Below are 24794 nucleotides of genomic sequence, written 5' to 3'. Positions count from 1 at the left end.
ATATTATGCCTTAAATCACTTCCTGACAACCAAACATAAAATTTACAAATTCCCTCAAAATTTCTTTTATGTCCTCATTTCCCTCTTCTCTAAGTGGAAGGTACATTATCCACCAAAGTTAACCCTTCTATCATGCTTGTTCCTAGTCTTTCACTCCCACATGTAAGCTAATGCCGCTTTCTCAATTATTTCTTCTTCTTTTACAGCTTAAAACATTCCCTACCCACACCCATTCCCATCAATCTCTGAACCCCTCCTATTTGCAAGACACACACACAGGTATTTAAATTCTGTTCAAACCTTCATGCTATCAAAACTTCCTTCCTTTTCATTAGTTGTCACAGTTATAGAACAATTTTTAAATAATCCACATACTTATTTTAATTTAGCCCCACTCTGTTAAGTGAAACTACTCTGTAAAGGTCAACAAAGGCTTTAACCACGCAATTCAATGACTTCTTAAATTTTCACTCTATATGGTTTTCTTCACTTGAACTTGAAACTAGTTTTATCAGAACTTCAAAATGCCTTCTTCTTGAAGGTGTTTCTACTTAGGAAATCACTGTACCTTAATTATTTTTCTACCTTTTTCACAACTGTTCTTTGTAGGATTCTCTTTCCTTCTCTGCCATCTAATTACAACCCTCACACCACAAAAATATCGATTCTCCCTTTCTCTGACTCTCTTCCTTTTACTCTGTACTGGAAATCTATTGCAGTTCTATAGTTTGAAATGTTGCTTTTATGAACATACCTACCAAATACATGTCTCTCATTTCAACTTCTCTCTTGAACTGCACACTCAATTTTCTGACTTCAAAATGGATTTCACTCTGGCATGTCAAATTTAGCATGGTCAAAAACCAACCCCCATACTTCCTCTTTTCCTTCCTATGTTTCTTATCTCATTAAGGGCATCACTGCCTTCAGAGTCAACTAGGCTGAAAACCTCAAGAGTCACTTTCACTCCCCCTTCTCTTTTATCCCCTAACTCTGAAGGGTCACCAAGATCTGTAGATTTTACCACCAAAATGCCTCCCACATCTGAACCAACACTTCTTGTACCAACTGTCAATTCTCTAGGCCAACTCTCTATTATTTCTTGCCCAGACTGTTTTAATATCTCTTGGTCATTATTGTTTTTAATTTTTTTCTCTTAAACCTTCATAGAGTCAAGAGAGTATTCTACCAAAACATAGCCTTGACTTTTCCTCTTCCTGCTTAAGAGCCTTCAGTGGTTATCTGCCTACCAAATAAAGTCTAAATTCCTTGACAGAGCAGTTAAATCCTCTGTTAAATGTTCCTCTAACTTACCTTCTCTCACTTGACAAGTTCCCATCATTCCTTCAGCCTAATGTGTCTTCTGCCTCACCGGAATGCAAACCATCCTCAAAGAACACCTGAATAGTACCTCCTCTATGCTTAATTCTACTCCAATTTTTCACCCCTAGTAACATTCACCTCCTCCACATACTACATTCACAGAACTTTATTTATACCAGCATACAGCAGTTATTACATCCTACTGTGTGGCACAGCTATTTATAAATGTCTGTCCTTCCATACTTGGGATTTGATAAGTGAATCATGAAATCAACAGACAACACATAAATAACTTTTGAAAGAAAGGAAGAAGTGGATTCAAAATATGAATGGTAAAAATTTTGTAAAATTTAAAAGATTACTAACTGATTAAGCCTTCTGTTCTATGTATACCTTATATCACAGGGATAAGCCAAGGTAACTCTTGATAGGATTCCTTTAAATCTTTCACTTTATCATAGCTTTTCCTAGAATTCACAAGTAGCAAACTTGGGGGTGACTTCATTTATCTTAGTACAAATTCACAATCTAACTCACTACTAAACAAAAGTGACTAGATATTTCATGTGTTGTTATCCTCTATCCAAGTCTACTAGGGCCCATGATTCTGCTAAGGTAGAACAACTTCAACAGTGAAAAGGAAATATGTGAAGAAGAATAATTCAAATAAATGATATTCCCTGTTCCAAGGCTCTAGGAAGGTGAGAGTCTCAAAACCAACAAACACAAACAATAGGCATCCAAAACCTAAGTTTTACTTCATACAGAATATTTTTAAGAGGTATGAGGAATTCAACATAGAAAACAATATTTACTCTTTTTTAAAAAAATATCTGAATATAATCCAAGCATCTTTGATTGACAAACTTTAAAATACATGATGGTCACAATTAAATTTAAAAAGATGGAGAATGAATTATATTTCAAGCTTGACAAATGTATTAAATGTACAGAGGATAAAAGGCAGAAAAAGGTTGTTTGGCATCATCACTTTCCAAATGCTTTTAAAATTCTTTCAGTAATGTAACTGCAAATAAATGACAAGGACAGCAAGACAAAAACATAGGTACTCAACTTCCTTTGCTCTTTAGCATCAATTAATTATTTTCTAATTTCCTGAGCATCCATGTATGCTCAGTACATTTAGCATCTATTAGACGGAAAATTGTTTCTCTATTTTCCATCACCTGGCTAAGACTCTCGTGAAAACCACACTCAGGAACCTCACATTAATAAATTATCATTCCAACCATACTGATTAGCAATCATTTCCTTACCCTCACCTCAGCATTTCTAACAAGAGCACAATAATGCTGTTCCTAACAGGCAATGGCCAGCAGAATCCAGACAGAAAACTGTCTGAAGAGTGGCCAGAAAAACAAGGTGAATGTTCTCTACTCTGCTCCCACTGTACTTTGTATAGGTCTGTAACAGCCCTTTCCATATTACATGGCAATTATCCATTTATATGCTTGGCTCTGATGCTATTCTCCGAGTTCCTTGACAGGCTGAAGGCAGGACCATGTCTTGTCTAGCTTTGCATTCTCAGTAATAAGTGCTTAGTAGGAACATAGTAGACCCTAAATAAATGTTCATTAAGTGCTTAAGAAACTCTGTCTCCTTAATAGCTTTGGAACCCAAATTTCATTTTGGGTGTATCTGAACCTAGATATGGATTTATGAATAACAGTTCTGTCACTATATCAAATAGGCATCCAATCAGCTATTGACCTACACTGAAACACAGAGCTAAGGCGAGAAAATCTGTCTAAATGAGAAGCTTTTGGATAAGCTACTATTCTTTTTCTTAATACATATACTGTGCTAACTCTGTGCTACTGATGTTCTACCATAAAACACTCTACATCTTAAGAGGAACACAACTGGGCAATTACTTTCTCACATTCTCAGTGACCTTGGAGAGAATGCCTGCCCTGTTCTGTTTGAAAACAGAACAATTAGTTGAAACTGGAATATCAGTTGACCATTTTACATTCTAGAGGACAAGAAATGGTGAAACTACACACTTACTAGACATCTCCCCTACAGACAAAGACTGTTTCACTATCCCTTATAAAATAAATTATTTTACTTTGCAGATAGCTGAGACACAGTAAACTTGCAAAACTTCTGTTCATACTTATACTTGTAAGATCTGCTCTTGTGAAGAGGCTTCACAAGGAAAAAATACCAACTATACACTTAGCCCTGCCTTTTATATAACTATCAGTTAGACATGAAAGTTCCTATTTTCTGTTATTCACAAGCTAAACTCATTCTATTGAAGTTATTTTAAAAACAGTTAGGTAATGAGTCAAGAGATTAACTTTGGGACTAATAATAAAGTTCCTGATGTAATCATCAGGACAATGTTGATATTATGAGCCACTTCCTTCACCACTGACAAATAAGAAAAGATAAACACAAGTGGGGGATGCTTCTGCACTACATACTTAAATAAAATATATGGCCAATTAGTAATTATCAATGCCTTTATATTATATTATTGTGTGATAGAGTAAAAATAAATACACTGAATTCTTGTATAATATTTTATGTGATTTCTCTCCACGAAGCCCATGGATACCTCCACAAATGAACACAATCATTTTCATCTTAGACAAACAATGAAGACAAGCAGGGAAAGCCATGGCAATGCACCTTTGCCAATACCCGCACCCACATCCCACTAAGTAGAGACTTTGGATAATAGATTTCCATGTGAATCAAGTTTCTCAATTGGAGAGGCTAAACCCAAACCCACAAAAGAGTTAATAAAATAAACAATAGCAGATACTTAATTATGAAATAACCATCTACTTTACCATAACTCATAGTGAAATAATTAAAAGTGGATAAAACTTATGTTAACCATCAGTTATAGACCAAAATTATGCACACCAGTTTTTAAAGTTTCAAAAATAATGACTGTATGGTAACTACAGCTTACCACTTCCTTATACAAATCTTTTTGATCTGATGTTCTAACACTCAGAAATGTACAACTTTTGACCACTCAAAGAAGTGGGGTGGGGAGGAGCAGCTCCCTTATAGAATCTGATCCATTTGTTGCCCACTTGTATAACAGATAGAGAAAAACCTTGAATTCCTTCTCTTACCCCCAACTAATGATTTAGGCAATGGGAATGACCTTCAAATGCATCCTCTTTAGAAAAGCAAAGAGAGCTAGTATTGTGCTTGCCAAATATATGCTATTTTTCCAATTGCATTTCCGTATTCTTAAGTATCCAATGCTAAAATCAAAACCTGACCCCAAGCAGCAAGTTGCAATGTTCTGACACTATGATATCATTCTGTCTGGAGCACTTTAATATAACAATTTGAATAAATTGGCAGAAGCTTAAATAGGTCACACTGAAGACCAAAACTAAGGATATTTATCTGGCAAAAATATTCTGGCTCTCATTTAGCAACACTAGCAGAATGACAAGCCCATCATTCATCTGCCTAGGTGTAATTTCCATAAGGATACATGAAGGTAAAGTAAATCTTGTCACCTCCCTGTATTACTAATACTACTGATGGTGGCTTTTTGTAGCCAGTATTTGTACACAGTAACAAACCAAAGCAAAGGGGAATGCTACCACATGACTTCATGCAGGCTTTGGCACATCCCTACAAAGAAATATTTCTTTAAACCTCCATTTCTGCAGTTATAACAATAAAAAGAGTCCTGCCTCAACTAAATTTATAATTAGCCCCAGATATCTAAGAAATACCGCCATAAGGTGCTACAAACGTTTACCAAAATAAACATTTTCACGAGAGCTACTACTTCAAAAGCAAAAATCAGTAATTTTTGCAAAGCAGCAAACTACATCTTAATCAAATTTATTTCATAATCCTACTTAGTAAGATAGGATACTGACAGCTATAGTTTTCTGAGTATTATATAAAGTATTCAAGTTGACTTTTTAACTGGACTTCTTTGGATACTGACATCCATCTTGATTTCTTCTTGAGAAATTATAGTTCATCTGAAACCAACATGATAAAACCACAGAGGTTTCTGATACACTCAGCCCCACCACCTCCAACATATATTTTCCTTTCACAATAAACAAAGTGCAATCAAAAGGTTTCCTGTTTCAAAATGGAATAGTAGATGAAAGAAACTGTAACTCTACCATTAATACCAAAAAAGTTTCTTAATGAACATGAATTCTCAAAGATGAAAATGGAAACTCTCTCAACTCATTGCTTCCTCACTTAAGGACTAATCTGGTTCTTTCCCCAGTAAATATTTTCAGTATCATACACATCTGGTTGTCATGAGTGGTCCATTAGAAACTTTTCTGAAATAACTTGTTTGTACTCTTTTGTCACCTAGAAGCAACACAACCTCGTATAAGACAGAACAAACACTTCCAAACATACTACGGCCATATACCAACAAAAAGCAGCCAATGGTAAAAACTTTGCATACTGAGTCATATAGAGGAACTCTGAACCTTGAAGAGAAGAAGGGCAAAAGGTAAAAAAAAAAAAAAAAAAAAAAAAAGTCTTTGCTCTGAATCCAACTTTTCAAAACACACAGAATGGTAGAAAAGTGATCGAAACAAATTAAAATATTGTTGCTGTAACAATTATTATTAATTAATATTATAAATAAATCTGGAGAAACCAGATCCAAGGTGAATAGAGCTACATACACGCACAGTCAGAACTTACCACTTTGTCCATAAGTTTCCAAGTTTTCTCCACAGTTCTTCGATCTGCTGCAGCTTGCTTAGGGGGTCCAACTGCATCCTGAATAGCATCAATAATACCCAAAATACGACCTTTTCGGGGGTTTCCTCCTCGACCACCTGGGTTTCTGCCATTCATAGAGTTTGCCATCTGGAATCTTAGTTCTTTGAAAGGCAGATTTAAAAAAAAAAGTTGGTTATGAAAATATTTACTCACAAGAAAACTGAACAAGTTAATTTGCAATCACTACATCCTCCTCCACCAATGTGAACAAAACCAAGGGTCCCAGATTCAACTTTTCAATAAGCTTGTGAATTTACACTCTAAATCTTTACACACAGTAGGGTTAAGAGCAATGACCCTCGATTTGCTTTTAGAATACTGAGAGTTAAAGATGCATCCTCCTCATGTTTCAAGTAGCTAAGGCTGAACTAATACCCAACTCCCAACACCAACAAAAAAAAATTTCAATAGGTTTCCTCCAAGAACACATCAAATGTTCTGCCCCTTCTGCCTAAATCTCACTTCAAAATACTAGAACTGAAGCCCCTAGAACACATACATTTTGAGAGCCACGTTCAAAAACCTCATTTCACCCTGTTAGATTTCTCCAAGTTACATAAACGTAAAGAGTCTTCTATACAAGCATAAGGGACAGGTCTGTTGTCAACAAAGGCGTAGGACTTGGATTTTTCCCACTAAAACCAGCAAGTACAGAGACACAAACACACAGTTCTTCAAACCAACGCGGTGAGTAGTTACTCCCAAGAGCCAATGAAACAACAAACAAATAGCCCATTTTAAAAGACAGTGTTAGAAACTGACAAGAGCGGGCACAGAAAGAAGAGAGTTCACTTTCACTCCTTGCCTCTAGTCTCACCCAAAGCTTTGTTTCAGGACGTCTGTGCCCCTTGCCTGCTCAGGCCCCTGCCACTCTCGGACCTCGGCTGGGGAGGAAGGTGAACAGAGAGAGGACAAAGTATCCCCTCGCTTCTCCAGCGCCCGCAGCCCCGTCCGCCTCGGGGGCTAGGGGATCGGCGCCCGGGGGGACGCACCTCCCCGCCGTCTGCAATGCCAGCCGCCCGTCTCCCTGCACTCCTTCCTCCTCCTCCCCTCAGCCTGCCTGGGTTCCGGTCTTTAAATGCCCCACTTCAAACTGGACGGCGGCAGCAACAGCCGCTGAAAGCCGGGACTCTCCCCTCGCCATCCGTGGTCCGCGCCTGGCTGCCCCTGGGCCCCAGAGCCGGTAAGAAGTGCCGAGCCTCCCCGGCGCCCCCTTCCCTCCTTGCCTCTCGGCGCCGTAGCTGTCCGGAGACACGCGTGAGCGCGGGTCCGACTCTACACGCACGCAGCCGAGGGTGTGTGGGTAGCCAGGGCGGGGAGTGTGTGATCGCTGTGATAGCACGGTCCCGAAGAAGGAGCGACCCAGAGCGCAGGCCACCGAGACGTGGAGACGCAACAATTACCGTCAGGACAAATCCACACCCGCTCTCCCCTCCCGCCCGACTCTCGGGGAGGCCGCGGGACGCCGCAGCAGCACTCGCTGGACACCCCACCCCAGCAACATACACGGAGACCCAGGCACGGGGCGGAACCGAGGGCGGGGCCGCGCGCCTTTAGGCCAATCCCGCGCGCCCGCGCACAACCCGACAGCGGGCGGAGCCAATGGGCGGGAGGCGCCCGTCCTCCTCGCGCTACCACTCTGTCCACGTCCTCCACAGTACACAATAGCCCCAAAGGAAGGCCCGCTCGCCGCACGTCCGAATGGAAGCGGACTCAGAAGGAAATGAAGGGCCTGGACTCGCCCGAGAACGAAAGTGGAAAAGGGAAAGGAAATGGAAGAAGGGATGCAAAGCACTGGGGAGCTAACCAATAAGGGGTGGCAGGTGGGCGTGAGCGTCGGGAGCGGGAGCCAAAGCCGACTGAGGCTAAAAGGCGGGACTTCCTGCTTCGCTCAACTCCCTAGTCTTTTGTTTCATAGCAACAGAGTAGTGGCTGGGAGGGTGTTGCTTCTCTACTCTGGGTGGATCCAACGCTGAAGAAATTCATCTCCCTAGGGCTGCCAAACTCTTCTATGCACGACAGCAGCCAAACAGGTCTAAGACACTGCTTCTTGATGGCTATCGAAAAAGAGCAACAGCCACCAAGCTTCTAAGATGAAGAATAAACCTCACAGAGTAGGCTAACACCTGATTGCCAACAAAAACTTCCTAAATTTCTGAGTGTTTCTCTTTTGCTATTAGTTATAGAGGAATTGCAGATCAAACATCAGGCTGATGAAAAAGCATGTAGTTGACAATTCTTGCTAAATAGTTTCTACTAATCATGCCAGGGCAATAAAAGTACCAGATAAAAGGAATTGCTAATAGATGCCTTGCACCTTTTTATTTCCTACAAGTTTCTGCACAAATGAGAAGGAAACAGCTTTTGTATTTTGCCTGAGTCACCTTTACTCTACATAGATTTCTCTCCGTTTTAAAAACAACCTTATTGTATTCTGCCATTCTCTCCCAGCATTTTTAATCTCTTTCTGTGGCTCCATTCTTTATGCCCTTAAAAGGGCCTACATCTGACTAGTCTTAAAAGGAAAAAGCTACTGTGCTGGGACCCTTCTTTCAACAAGATCATAGATTAAGCAAATGCCTTCCATTTCTTTCTATTTACTTCAATCCTACCACTCATACTACTAACAATTGCTCTGGATTTTCATGCTTTGGAACTTTCTTTCCACTACAGTTGATGATGTTGAATACAGTTTAAACTTGAACTTCTCACACATCATGATATTTTGCATCGTTTTAAAAATATATGTTTCTAATATTTCCCTAACCAGTTACTCTGATAAAATGTTTTTGAGTGGTTCTAACCACTTTCTAGAAAATAAGCATTTTAGTACCGTGATTATTACGGTGAGAGCTCCTGAGTTGTTATGAACATGCTTTACAGCCCTAAATTTAGATGGTTAAGATTTTCATTTGATGAAAACAGACAAAATGTGCTCTTTGCAACCAGTCAGGTGATAAAATGTGGTTCAGGAAGTAATTTTGTTTCCTTGTCATTATTTCTATGTAAATAATTTAAGAGTGGTTCCTTGTTTTCACACTGTGTTTATCTGCATGAGTTACTGGCTTCTCCATATCTCCTCTACCCATCCATATCTCTTTTACTCATAGTCGTAGTAGCTACATTTACTAGGGAGAGACTGCAAAAGAGAAAAACTAACTGGGTCACCTTTAAAATAAATCCAAAAAGAATCAGAACTATGTATAGAAGGTTTTCCAGCATGTAGCAAAACAGTGGCTTAAGGGAACATTATAACTGAATATATTACTCATTCATATTTGCATAAGCACAGAATAAGTAAAATACATGTTATAGCATGTGCCATTCCTTTTATACTGTGTTTTGCAACTGAAAGAGATGACTTAACAAGAAAATGGTACTGACTATGGTATGAGCATGTTAATACAAATTACAAGTTTTGTGGTATATGGTTATACATGTGTGTATAAGTATGTGAGATACAGTAGTCCCCCCTTATCCACAGTCTTGCTTTCCTTGGTTCCAGTTACCCCTGGTCAACTATGATTCGAAAATAGGTGAGTACAGTACGACAAAATATTTTGAGAGAGAGAAGGAGAGATCACGTTCACATAACTTTTATTACAGTATATTATAATTTTTCCACTTTATTATTTTTATTAATCTCTTACAGTGCCTGATATTAAATTAACTTTAATTAAACTTGAACTATAAACTAAACTTTATCATAAGTATTAATGTATAGGAAAAAACATAGTGTATCCTGAGTTTGGTACTATCTGCAGTTTCAGACAAACACTGGAGGTTTGTAATGTATCCCCTATGGATAAAAGGGGACGACTCTGTGTGTGTGTGTGTTTATGTATATGTATGTATAGTTTATCAAGAAATTATAGCTTCATTCTCAACTAGCTATGTTATCAAAGCAGCCTAGAGGCCATGTCAAGTTCTGGTGGAGCAAGGATCCCAGCTGAGCTCAAACTAGGATTCAGGGTTTGGTTATGTCTGATAAACGGATAGAGCAGTAGCCCTCCCTGCCAATTATTAAAATGAGTTAATGTGCATGGGAGAATAAAGACCTGCTGGGATAAAACTTTATTCCCTGGGTGCCTCCAATGGAGATACCACAGAAAGAGCACAATAGAAGATACTTGATGCAGGCCTATAAATAAGAGCACAAAGAAATGTTTTTATAAGAGACTTTGTGATGCTCAGGATGTAAGCAGTAGTACTTTAAGCTGACAGAGTTGGCTAGAGAAATAGTCTCCTCATTTCTATAGAACAAGTCAGTCTCCAGCATGGTGCAGTTTAAAGTGAATGCAGCATCATTTGGCAGTGTGGGGATTTATAAACTAGAGAGAATATTCATATGGCCTCCTTATGGAAAAGTAGTGTTCTGGAAGGTCCTGACATGGGAGAGAATGGTAGAACTCCTACCTTTAGATTTTGCAAGCACCAGAGCTGCCAGTAGGTGAATAATCTGAGCAAACTAGCTAACTGGCCATACACATATATGAAACCCTTCCCCTAGGTCTCCCAGAAAAGAGTAAGAGACTTTGTGGCAAGAGCATTTAAAAAATTTTGTAGAGGCAGCTATGGACCCTTATAATTTGAGCCTTAATATTTGACATTAATATGTGTACCAATAGCCTGGTGCCATCTGGGAAAATTCAGGTTATATTCCTGTCTTGAAATACAGAAAATTTTTTTAAAAGACAGTTCTTTGGGAAAAAATACTTAGACTTGTCATTTGGCTCAATTTTTCTTCTTTTTTACTTTCCCCAAATTCTCAAGTGAACCCTGTGATGTTGGACATGAGTTGACTAAATAACAAAGGCCTCTCATGACTTACTCGACCCATAATGGCTCAAAAATATTGTTGAATGAATTAATTAACTGTTTAACAATCTTACATGGGACATTTTAACACTGTTCCTGTCTCTGAACAATGGTAAATTCACTTGATTCACAATTCCAAACAAGATTTTATTTTTCCTACCACATGGACATATAATGCCCATCCTAACATAAAAATAGAATACCACAACCTAAAATGCTGATCTCCCAGAGAGAACATGGACACAAATTCACAGGATAGAAAGAAATAAGGGCAATATTAACTAGCCATATGTGGGCTTAACAAGTCATTCCCTGTTAAGAGAAATAGATTCTCATCTATCTTTAACAAAAGATTGTAATAGTTGACAGTGAGGAATGCTGATCCATAGGCTCATCAGATATAACCAGACTCCAAGTCCTACTTTTGACTCCACTAGAATTCTTGCTTAACAACAATAACGAAAATAACAATGACATAAATAAGATAGAACCCCCTTTTCTCTCACACGTAGAAAAAGTCTGAAGGTAGAAATTACAGGTAAATACGGTGGCTCCACAATTTTCTCAAGCACTCAAGTTCCTTTATTTGTTATGTACAATCCAAGCATCTTGCTTCCCACCCTCAGGGTCAACTCATGTTCCATGATGGCTGTTGGCACTCCAGCCGTTATCACTGATTTTTAGGCTAAAAGCTAAGAGAAAAGGTAGAAGGGCAAATGGAACTTCCACCTGAGTGAGCTTCCTTTAAGCAATGTTCAGAGAACTCCCACAAATATTTTTCTTAAACAGCTCAAGACCAGATCATAGTCCTACAACCAAATTTAACTGCAAAATCTGGACGGCAATATGCTTTTTATTATGGGCAGCAATATAACCAACTAAAAAATCTGGTTTGTTTCTAAAGAGAAAAGAGTGAACAGATGTAGCAAGAAACTGGCAAATCCTACCACAATGATCATATCCTAAGAATTAAATTTATGATTAATAATTCACTTCTTGAAGCAAAAGATAGAGATCCCATTGCACATTGTTTGAGATAGTGAATATTTGAAATATTCAGTTGAAATCCAGAGTATAAATGTGCATAAATCTATATATATACACGCACACATATGTAATCTTAACATCATTCCCTTAACCATGTTTATTGAAACTTATAATCATTTCCTTAGTGAGCAGAAACTAGCATCTGCTATTACTAGACACATATATCCTTTATTGTTTATTGTATGTAAGTATTTATAGTAAATTATATACAGTTCTCATTACAGCACATATGCTCAGTAATCCTGAACAATCAGTATCACAGAGTCTAGAATGGGCAAAATTAAGTAAACATCTTATCTAATAGATTTCCACCCTAACGTTTATTTCAAATTAAACAGTAACATTTCTGAAAAATAAATGAAAGCTTCAGAAATCACTTCTTTGTGATTTTCTTTCCCAGACAGTTGATTCCAGATTAGTTCTTTTCCAGAAAATGATTTATTTGGTAGTTGTTCTTTGTAATAAAAAGGGTTTATACCAAAGTATTAAATCTAGTTACTTGGAAGACTTGGAGTAAACCTGCTACTTTGTCCCAGTTCTATATTCCTTCATATCCCCATCACATTCTTCGTGTTTCACAGTGCATTTTTCATGTTTCCCTAACAAGCCTTGATTCAGAAAAATATGGACAAGTTTCTTTTCCCTCAAGATTTTGTGTGAAAACTATGAAATTTGAAAGAATTTATCATAATTTTTCTACACTCCCCATGCATTTTGATTTATACTAAACTAAGAGAAAATATAATTTTTATTTTTCCATTAAAAAATATAAATTCAGAAATTGCAAAGCTGAAGAGGATCTTGGCACTGATCACATCAATCATTTTGCCAGATCTGGAAACTGGCAAATATATCCACGGTTATTGGACCCTAAAAGATATAAGTAATAATTCCAAATTAATCAGAGATTAATTTGTAACATAAATACGATGTAATTGTGTGAGAAATTAACTGTTAATCAGACTGATATTAACAGAGACCAGTTATATGTTTATCTTTCTACTCAAGAAGCCAAATTCAGAGCACAACGATCCCAAATGAATGTATTATATAAATCAGAAGAAGAAAATTACCTCCAAAAGTAACTCTAACAATGCCAGTAGAGATCTAATATATTCTAAATCTACAGAAAGTCTTCCCTACTGATTTTCAAGTTCCCGTTCTCAATGTACAAATATGATCCTTTTCTATTTTAAATCTCTTGATTGTTTTAAGAGACTAAATTTATTAGTCATCTGTATTTTTAATCAGCTATGATTTCTAACTGCTCTTTCATTCATTTATTTAATAAGCCCTTTTGAGCATCTAAAATGTACTAAGTATTATGCTGGACATCAGAAAATACAAAGATGATTAAGCACTGTTCATTATTCCCAAAGAGAAAGCAGGAACATAAAGAGATCATTTTAAACTCAGTGGTAAAAGCGGTGATTTCCATAGCCAGAGATCATTATGAGAAACGGAGGAAAGGCATCCAACCCAGTTTGGAGAAAGTGGTTACTAAGTCAAGACATATAAGATAAGTAGGATTAACAGTCAATCACAAGAGGGTTGTTCTAGTCAAAGGAGAGCACATGAGCAAAGGCATAAAAGAAATAAAACATCCATGTATGAACAGAGAATAAACAATTCCATTTTGTGGCAAGTAGAGAATGGCAAACAAGAGGCAAAAGGAGGCAAGTGATGAGTAAGTTAAAATAGCGCTTCATGTGCCCGATTAAAGAACTTGGATTGGATCCTTTTTCATGGGAAGACATTGAAGAATTCTAGGCCCAGTGGGGGTGGGGGGAGAAGTATATAGAAACAGAAGAGGCAAGGGAGATGACATTCTAACATTAATATTTGAGAATGTTCATCCTGATGGCCAGGTCGATAATGGATTGGAGAGGAATAACACTGTAGGCAGAGTGGCCAATTAGGAGATATGTATTAAGTGATGATGAGGACCTGAGATGGGGCAATGATAGTAGAGGTAAAAAAACAAGTGACATATTTGAGAAATACTGAGAAAAGTTGTTTCTAATACTTTCTGCATATTAGAATACAGGGCGCTACTCCCAGAGATTCTATTTTAATTGATCTCAGGTATTTTTAAAGCTCTCCAGGTGATCTAAGTTAGCACCTGAGGCTGAGAACCACTGATTAGTTAATTTAGTAGTCACTGATAATTACAGGAATATGAGACATGCAGAAGACAGAGGAGTCAAGAATGACTGCCAATATGCTAGTTTTAATTGCTGAGTAAAAGCCTCAACAACTGGAATAGAGAATATCAAAGAACAATCTATTTCAGGGAAGGGGAGAATGATTTCAATTTTGAAAATAGAAAATGTAAGGCATCTATGAAAACCCAGAAGTACACTTTAGATGAGTAGATATAAATAATCATAGGTTTTGGCAACATTGACAATTGAGTAATACTGAGAGTTATTAAACCGTAAAGATCTCCCTTCCCTAAGAACACTGAGTTGAGAGTTGAATCCTAAAGACCAACATTCAGTAAAAAGCAAAAGAAAAAGGATCACCAAAAGACAGAGGACAAAACAGAGAATTAACAAAAGAAACCAGTCGAGTGTGGTATACTGGAAACTAAGGAAGTTTCCAGTATCAGTATTTCCATGGTACGAGCAAAAGTTTCAAATGCAAGAGAGGGGTCTAGTTTTTTAAAAGCTTCTGCACAGCCAAGGAAACCATCACGAGAGCAAACAGACAACCTACAGAATAGGAGAAAATATTTGCATGTTACACATCTAATAAAGGACTAATAACTAGAATCTATATGGAACTCCAAAAAATCAGCAAGAAAAAACTCAAACAACCCTATTAAAAAGTGGGCAAAGGACATGAACAGAAACTTTTCAAAAGAAGATAGACTAATGGCCAAAAAACATATGAAAAATGGTCAACATCTCTAATCATTAGGGAAATGCAAATCGAAACCACAATGAGATATCACTTATCTCCAGTGAGAATGGCCTTTATTAAAAAGTCCCAAAATAATAAATGTTGCCGTCGATGTGGAGAGATAGAAACACTCATACACTGCTGGTGGGACTGCAAACTGCTACAACCTCTGTAGAAAGTAATATGAAGATACCTCAAAGAGCTACAAGTAGAACTACCATTTGATCCAGGAATCCCATCACTGAGCATCTACCCAAAGGAAAAAAAGACATTCTATTAAAAAGATATATGCATTAGAATGTTTGTAGCAGCACAATTCACAATTGCAAAGATGTAGAATCAACCCAAGTGCCCATCAATATATGAGTGTATTAATAAAATGTCATATATATATATATATATATATATATATATATATATGTATACAGTGGAGTTCTACTCAGCCACAGAAAACAATGGTGATCTAGCACCTCTTGTATTATCCTGGATAGAGCTGGAACCCATTCTACTAAGTGAAGTATCACAAGAATGGAAAAACAAGCACCACATGTACTCACCATCAAAGTGGTATTAACTGATTAACACTTAAGTGCACATATAGTAATAACATTCATCGGGGATCGGGCAGATGGGAGAAGGAGGAGATGATGGGTATATACACACCTAATGGGGGATGGACACCGTCTGGGGGATGGACACACTTGAAGCTCTGACTTGGGTGAGACAAAGGCAATGTTTAGGTAACCTAAACATTTGAACCCCCATAATATACTGAAATAAAAACAAATAAAAAAAGATTACAAAACATCTATAGGAGTTAATAACTGGGAGATCATTTGTGACCTTAGTGGGACAATGTGAACTGAAAAGTGGGTCGAAAAGAATAGGACAAGTGAAAAATGACAATGTAGACATCAGTCTTTTAAGGTATCTGTATAAGCATGGAGAAGAGAATTTAGACAGTACCTACAGCATAAATGCAGTTCAGGTAGGGATGGGGGGAAGCAAAATCTTGGAATGAGACAAATTTAAGCATGAGTGTATATGTTGAGAGAGAATTTAGAAAGAAAGAGATTAAAGGGCATCTCGTCCTATGATAATGGAAAAAAGGAGATCTCTGTGAATAAAGAAAGGGCAATACCTGCACACACATGCACATAAAGTCATGTGCCACATACTGACATTTTGGTTAACGATGGACAGTGTTATTATAATAACATAAAGTTATAAATACCATAATTATTTTTTACTATACCTTTTCTATGTTTAGAGACACATATCTGACCAAGCCCATCTGACCATGCATGCTTTACTTAACCAAGTTCGAGTTTCCACGACTATGTTCTTTAATGTCAGAGCTCACCCACACGGTAACATTTTACTCAAATTGTGTTACCTTTTCTTAGGCAAGCTCCTGTTCTCTCTCTCTCCCCCTCCCCTATATGCCAATTGACTGTTGAAAAATTATGACAATTTTTCTCACAATGATAGGTATATGAGCTTGACATATTGTCTTTCCCCAAATATAATAGTTAACATTTTACTCAAGAATAGCAGGATGTCTTCATTGAGTGATGTTTTTATGCCCGTGTTAGGCTTGATGATTTTGATTGTGTGCACCCCCACCTGACCAAACACCTCTCTAACAGGAGGTACTTAGTCCACTTATATACTTTTTATTTTCTTGTCATGTCTTGTTTTTGTGTTTTGCCTGTTGACTAGGAGAAAATGTCCTTCCAATATTAAAACGGAATGTACTGTATCAAAACCTCACATGTATCCTATAAAGATATACAACTAGTGTGTACCCTTAATAATTAAAAATAAAATAAGGCTTTATGTTGCTATTTAATCTTTGGTATTGAGGAAGAAACAGATATACTTTTAAAATGTAATTTCATGGCTGGGTGAATTAGCTCACACTTGTAATCCTAGCAGACAGGGATGTCAAGGCGGGAGGATCACTTGAGCCTAGGAGTTTGAGGTTGCAGAGAACTATGATGATGCCACTATACTCTATCCCTGCCACCCTCTGTCTCAAAAAGAAAATATATATTATATATATGTACATATATACATAAATAATTTCATGACCAGCAGGCAAGTTCAGGAGATATGTGCAGATTTTATTTTCTACAGAATGAGAAGGAGTATTCACGTGAATAATATTAATGCTTACCTATGAAACATAGATCAAAGTCTTTCTTACCAGCTAAGTTGCATCTGAATATGAAGAAAAAGGAATTTGAAAATAAAAGGCAGCACTTTTGAAAGCAGCCTTTGGGAAAGGACTAGGGTGATGAAACGATTGATTTCCTACTCTTCTCCTTTCCCTACATCTGCTCTCTAAATGACCTATTTTCAATTTTCATCTTATTCGTACAAGTCACAAGAAGATTGCTGAGAAGGCCATCAAAATCGTGAAATTGATTTTTTTTAAATATACATAAAAGGATAAATGAGTAGATTGTGCTGAATGTCAACAGCAGAGAGAGAGAGAGAGAGAGATCTAGCTACCATCTGCTAAAGTTAGTCAATTTCCTAAAGGAACATTAGAAAAAAATGTTTATAAAAACTCTTGAGGAAAATAATGAGTTCAACTCTTCCTAGTTGCTAAATGTCTTGACAGTCTTTTTTTTTCTTCAGTTACAAATAAATCTTTCAAAAAGAAAAAGAAAAGCAAAACTGTTCAGTACCATATAAGTCTCTTTTCTTTTTCTCATGTTCTTCCTTACTTGGTTTTTAAAGCATGAAACAATTCCGTTGCTTCAATGTATATAAAGAATAGCCAGAGTGTTTGCTCTGGGTCAGGTGTAAGGTAATTCTTGCATGAAATTAGGTATTCCTTAGCAGAGCTGAAAAATAAACTGAGTTGTTACCTTGGCTTATCAAGCTTCCAAGCAAGCTTCTTTTCTAAATTCCTTTGTGGATAGCTTGTCCTCTGCTTCTTCAGCCTTAAAGCACCTAATGGAAGGATTTACTCCCACCTAGGAATATTGAAAGAGAATTGCCACATGTTTTTTAAGGGTCTAATGTTGTAGGAAATAAATGTTGTTGTGGAATTGTGATTATATATGCACAATTAAACCGTATTATTGGTAAAAAATGAACACAGCTACGTTACGTATCTGGAGCTTCTCTAATAAACACTGCAAAGTGAGTGCTACTAGTTTATTTCAACATGTACATAACACAAATATATAATTGCAGGGCCCCCTAAAAAGTAAGAACAAAATGGGTATTTAACTTTAGCAAGAGAGAGAGTAAGCTAGACCTGCAAGAATACTGAGTGAAGAAAATACAAGTTCAGAGATGAGGATTAAAAGTTGGGGCCGGGCGTGGTGGCTCACGCCTGTAATCCTAGCACTCTGGGAGGCCGAGGCGGGCAGGTTGTTTGAGCTCAGGAGTTCGAAACCAGCCTGAGCAAGAGCGAGACCCTGTCTCTACTAAAAATAGAAACAAATTAATCGGACAACTAAAAATACATAAAAAAAATTAGCCGGGCATGGTGGCACATGCCTGTAGTCCTAGCTACTTGGGAGGCTGAGGCAGAAGGATCGCTTTAGCCCAGGAGTTTGAGGTTGCTGTGAGCTAGGCTGACACTATGGTACTCTAGCCCACGCAAGAGAGTGAGACTCAGTCTCAAAAAAAAAAAAAAAAAAAAAAAAGTTGGGGTAAAAAGTAAGTTATGGGAAGTTTTGAATTTTGTAATTGGGAGTTTGTACCAATTCTGTAGTCAAAGGGAATTTTAAAGATTACCAAAGAGGGGAAATGTAAAATAAAATTAGTATTTGAGGGACACGTTATTAGTATGGTAGAATACCTAAGAAAAAATGGAAATGAAGATACGAGTAACAAGGGCTCTCATTAAGAAGCTATAGACCTGATTTAGGTTTGAGCAGTTTAAGGTCTGGAATAATATGGTAGCTCTGTCAGTAAAAAGAAATTAAAAGAATGGACATCAGACACACTTTTTAAAGAAGAAGAATCGTGACCTTGATTCTAATTGAATATGGTTTAAAAAGGAAGTAAAAAATAATATATTTATCTACATATGTGTGTATATGTATATATATATATATATCTTTGATTAAAAATAAGAAAGTAAAGAGAGGAACAGAATTGAGGTCATAATGAGTTCATTTTTACACACCTAGGTTTGAGACCATATTACATCATAAAGAAGTCTTTTTCATAGAGATTCACTGCCTTCTATATCACAATATTTAACAATATCTGGTTAAATAATCATCACTTTGCTAGACAGGGAAATAGGATAGAGAATCCCTGGGTTCAATTCCAAAAACAATCCCAGTTTGTGATACAACAGCCTTTGCTCAAACATACTAGGAGAATATTCCATTCTCATTTGGGTACTTCTGATTATGAGAAGAAAGCTGTTCCTTACAAAAAGACAAAATCTATGTACTCAGATGTACTTCAGTGACCTCAGTTCTGCACCTTGCAGCCATAAGGAAAAATGCAATTTTCCTTTCAGCAGAAAACTCTTCATTGCGTGTGTGTGTGTATGTATCGCTCAGTCACCCAGGCTAGAGTGCAGTGGCATCATCAGAGCTCACTGCAACCTCAAACTCCTGGGCAGAAGCAATTCTCCTGTCTCAGCCTCCCTAGTAGCTTGGACTACAGGCATGCGCTACCACACCCAGCTAATTTTTCTATTTTTAGTTAGGGACAGGGTCTGGCTCTTGCTCAGGCTGGTCTCAAACTCCTGGGCTCAAGCAATCCTCCTGCCTCAGACTCCCTGAATGCTAGAATTACAGGCGTGAGCCCCCACACCCAGCCTCTTCATAGTATATTAATATGACAAGATATAGTTTACTATACCTTCTATTCTTTAGGATAAATTATCGATATGATAACTTATAGTTCACTGTACCTTCTACTATAGAATAAATTACTTTAGTTTCCTAAGCTAGTCTTCAAGTTATTTGCTTTCTATCTCTTCACCTTTTGGTGTTTCTTCTCTGGCAACACTCCAGTTTGCTCTCTTAAAATATGATGGTCAGATATGAATACTCTTGCTGATACAGTCTCATTACAGAGCATATTTGGACTTGGTCATTTTACCAAGTTTATTAAAGCAGACATCTATGCCATCAGTGTGGTATATTGCCTCATTTATTTAAGTTCAAGTGTATTTCATCTAAAATGCTGCATAGTTAAATTTTTTTACCCATCTTGTTGATTGCTTAAATAAAATTATTAATTGTAACGTTCTCATCACTCATCAGTTAAAACAGGCACACACACATACACACACACATCCCCTAGTGATGTATAGCAGCAATCCCCAACCTTTTTGGTACCAGGGACCAGTTTCAAGGAAGACAATTGTTCCACAGATGGGAGTTGGGGATGGCTTATTTATTGTGCACTTATTACACTGTAATATATCATAAAATAATTATACAACTCACCATAAAGAAGAATCTAATGCCACCGTTGGTTTAACAGGAGGCAGAGCTCAGGCAGTGATGCCAGTGATGGGGAGTGGCTACAAATACAGATGAAGCTTTGCTTGCTCAACCTCCACTCACCTCCTGCTGTGCTGCCTGGGTGTCACAGGCCACGGATCCAACTGGTACCTGTCTGTGGCTCGGGGATTGGGGACCACAGATGTACAGGATCACTTACCATAATAGCAGACCCAAATCCAAAAAGTTTGTCAAGTCTACCTTAAAGGATCTCTTCACTAGGATTAAAGGAAGAGTCTTCAAATCCACTTCAGATAATTTCTCCTACTGATTAAATTTGACATTTATATAACACAAGCCATCAGATGACATTTAGCTAATGCCTGAAATGGGTAAGCCTATTAAGAATGGCTCAATATTTTTCTTGAGGTGTCATCAAAATTTAAATTTTAATAAGGAACAGAAATTCAAGAGAAGAAGTTTTGTAACATATACAATACATAATTGAAGAGGCTTGCTGAATCAGAATATGAGGAGAATATTCTTGTGCTTGTGTATTTTAGGTTTGTATTCTTTCATACATAGCAGCTTTTAATATACAATTCTTAACTTGATAAGGAAGCATATTACTGTGGAACCAAAAATGTTTACTTGAAATCTGAAATGGACTAAACTGGATGAAATTTATTCCAAAGAGGCCTCGGTGATGCTTGTATCCTAAAAATCCACGTAGAAATAGAAGTTAAGTATAGTCATTAAAGCACAAGGTGTGAAAATGAGTATTCAGTAAATGCTACCTTGATCTAAATAGTGAAAAAAATTGGTCGGGGATGCTAAGAGTAAAGGAAACTTTTATATTTGTGTAAATTTGATTACTAACCAGGCATATAAAAAACAAACCTGGATCAGATTAGGCCGGACAAAGTACAGATAGAACTTGAAATAATAACTTTTGATGAAGGAGAAAAGACACAGCAGTAAAGGAAATAAATTATTTAGTGACTGAAGTTAACTATGGATATTGGTGATCATGTATTTCAGTGGTGTGCACCTTGTTTATAGCCACAAACCAAATTCATTACAATTTCTGATTAAAGACATTACAGGTGTAGAGACTCTGGTAGGTAGAATCATAATATTTACAGGCTCTGGAGGTTGGCGCTTAAAAGTAAAGATTAGAATGCCAAAATTTCACTACCTTTGTACTTAAGGTAGTCCCAGAAAATAGTGGATTACTTTCCCTTTGGTAATAAAACAGATCACAGTGTCAGTAATTTCAGAAAGAAAAAAAAAAAAAACAACACCAACATAATGGCCATTACACTTACAGTTGAATATAGAAATCAGATATTTCATTCTAATTACAATGAAATGAGGATTAGTTGAAAATCCTATTTTTCTCCCACACAATGAAAGACTAGTACTTCTATTAATGATTATCTTCACTCACAAAAAATATCAATGCAGGTTTAAAGAAACAGAGTATTCTGGAGGAGAAAAATTACAATAGCAATGGCAACACTGATTATATCAATAGTCATTAATTACTTTCACTTAGTTTTTATAGGTTTAAAAGTATATTTGAAATTTAGGGATACCACAGGAATTATTCTAAGCACTTAGACTGAAGATGAATTTATCAAGTTGGGACTCAAGGAGCAGCAAGAGTTAGAAAGACGGTAAATGTGATTGTATACTCCAAAGACTAGAGACAGAAAGACAACTGAAGCCACCAGGACAACATGGTCCTGAAATATTTATTTCTCTAGTCACCAAACTATGAAAATAAAGGTGAGAGGAAAATATAGGAGAGTGGTCTCAAATTTTTTTAAAAAATAGTTAAATGATATATTTCTCAAAGTATTTTGAAAAGATCAACAATCTTGGTTGAAATTATTTTTCTCAGAAAACCAAATGTTTTTGAGTAGTAATAGGAGGAAAAACTTGTAAAATTCTTTAAAATTTTTATCTTAAATAGCTAAACTTACTGCTTAATTTTAAATCAGGGCACGTTATCATTAAATATTCACTTTTGAATTTTATTTAATGAATATTTATGGAGCCCCTTTTATATACAAATGGAAGTATGCCGGTATACACAGATAAACAAGAGAAAGTATTGTGCTAGAAATTTGGGGGGTTCAAATGGTAAAAACCAACTCAAACCAGCATAAATAAAATAATGGAGGGGGGGCAGGTTGTGCAGAGTTGTGATTTTTATCCTAAGGCCCAGCTGAGTTTCCAGGTGCTCCCACAACTACCATGTTGCCTCAGTGTTGGTCCTATTTTTAAGCAGTCTCTCCCCTTGTGGTAGCAAGTTAACCATTGGCAGTTCTAGGCTTTCTTCATTGTCACAGCTTATTACCCCTGTGAAAAGAGTCTCCTACACAACGCTTCAAAAAAACTCCTGAGGAAGACTGGTTAGCTTGGCTCGTATCATTAATTCATCCTCCAAACAGTTACTGGAGCCATAAGGTTGAAGGTCTGCTTAGGGGGCTTCACTCCAGCCATGTGGAGTGAGAATGAAGTGAGGAGATAGTTTCTCAAAGAGATAATAACTAGACATAAACCAAGTGTCTACCTCAGATGGTTAGAAAAGCTCTTTATGCTAGATAAATAAGAAGATCTGAGTTTAGTTCTACCTCTACTGATTTGTACCTTTAGTTAGTCACCCAATCTCATTAACTCCCAGTTTCTTGTGAAGTGGGATCATAAACAGTTGGTCTCACAAGATAACGGAGTATTCTGTTCACCAAATGACAATTTCAGGAAAACATAGTTTCCTAGTTTTACTGCTTCTTTACTAGTACTCCTTCTTGTTGTCTTCTGCTCAATCCTTTTCGTGAAGTCAATCGCTAAATGTGGAACTGACCTGCTCTCCTGACATTTCTTTAAATGACCTCATTTTCTTTCATGGGCTTAAATAGCATCTATAGGTCCATTCTAAATATTTAACTCCAACTCTGACTTCTCCCTGAAACTCCAGAATAATGCACCTAAATGTCTACTTGACATTTCCACATGCATGTTTAATAGAACCAAAACAGACCTTCTGATATCATGAACTCTCAAACCCACTTCCTCCTGTGTGACCCCATATCAGTAAACAGCATTGCAAACCATGCAAATACTTAAGACAAAACTCTAGGATTTATTTTTGATTTTGTTTTTTTCTTTATCCTTCTCATCTATCTTAATGACAAATCATGCAAATTCTACTTCCAAATTTTATCCAAAATTCATTGTCTCTCTCCAACTTTACTATCAACAGTCTAGCCCAAGTGATCATTGTCTCTTGGCTTGACTATTAGCTTCCTAATTGTTCTCCCTTGACTTCTTATACCCCATTCTCCGCAGAACAGCCATATTATTCATGATAAAATGTCAGTTAGGTCACATCACACAAAACTTTCAAATCTTTACTCAGCTTTCTATCTCATTTGAAGTAAAAGCGCTCACCTCTAGTATTACCCGCTAAACCCAACGTAATCTGGCCCTCATTATCCTTCATATCTCATCTCTGACCATTCCTCTTCCTCAACCACACTAGCTCATTCTTGCCGTAGGGGTTTTGTTCCAGCTTCTCCTTTGTCTACTCTTCCCCTTCATGTTCTCAAGCCTGATTCATTCTAATTAACTATCAGTTCAAATGTCATCCTTGCAGAAAGTTGTTCTCCAATTAATCTATCAAAAGTTACCACCCAATCTTACTCTATTTCAGAAGTCTACAAACTTTTCCTGTAAAGTACCAGATAGCAAATATTTTAGGCTTGGCAGGCCATATGTTTTCCATCACAACTAATTGACCTTGGTGTTGGAGCAGGAAAGTAGCAACAGACAAATATGTAAACAAATGAGTGTGGCTGTGTTCGGATAAAACTCTATTTGCAAAAACAGGCCAAGGTTTTTTGTCAATCCATGCTTAGTCACATCAAACCGTATGGATACTGTGCCTAATAGAATGTTATTTGTGCACTGTGTTTTCCTTCATTAGGATTTAAACTCTATTAGAACAGCAACAACCTTGCTTATCTCCTACATTATTTTATTCTCAACACCTAATGCCTACAGCATGGAGGGAAATACTTATTGAATGAATGAATGAATGAAAAAACAAATGAATAAAACTGGTATACAAAATTGAAAACACTACAGAAAATTTAAAATACCACTTCAGAGAGCTTATCTAATTTTTCATTAGGATAAGAAAGATTAGAAAATTATTATCATAAGTAGATGATTTTACTATTTAAAAGGCTTGCCTTTATTCTTACTTTTCCCCTAATGGACAATTTACATATCTCCCTCACTCTTTCCTATACGCTAGTGTGACAATTTTCTATAATAAACTACTTAAAGAGAAGCTTTGATCAAGAATGCAAAAAAAAAAAAAAAATCACTGCTGCTTTTAAAAAACCAACACTTTCACCAATTTTATACAAACAAAACCACACAATATTTGCACGATATGTGTTTTCAGTGTTTCCTAGGGGC

General features: G+C 37.0%; 1 protein-coding gene across 1 annotated transcript in view; it reads right to left on the bottom strand.

The window, feature by feature from the left end:
- LOC105811725 (E3 ubiquitin-protein ligase CBL-B-like) overlaps window positions 1–10936 on the bottom strand; it is a 178506-nt gene extending 167570 nt beyond the window's left edge. Inside the window, exons 1-3 of the mRNA XM_012646003.1 lie at window positions 10928–10936; window positions 7904–7961; window positions 6016–6197 (exon numbers count right to left, since the gene is read on the bottom strand). Of these exons, the coding sequence (XP_012501457.1) occupies window positions 6016–6197; window positions 7904–7961; window positions 10928–10936 (249 nt within the window). The remainder of the gene's footprint in view (window positions 1–6015; window positions 6198–7903; window positions 7962–10927) is intronic.
- Window positions 10937–24794: the final 13858 nt, after the last annotated feature.

Source organism: Propithecus coquereli, unplaced genomic scaffold (genome assembly GCF_000956105.1).
Source record: "Propithecus coquereli isolate 6110/MARCELLA unplaced genomic scaffold, Pcoq_1.0 Scaffold105, whole genome shotgun sequence".
NCBI lineage: Eukaryota > Metazoa > Chordata > Mammalia > Primates > Indriidae > Propithecus > Propithecus coquereli.
This window is presented reverse-complemented; position numbering and strand designations above follow the sequence as displayed.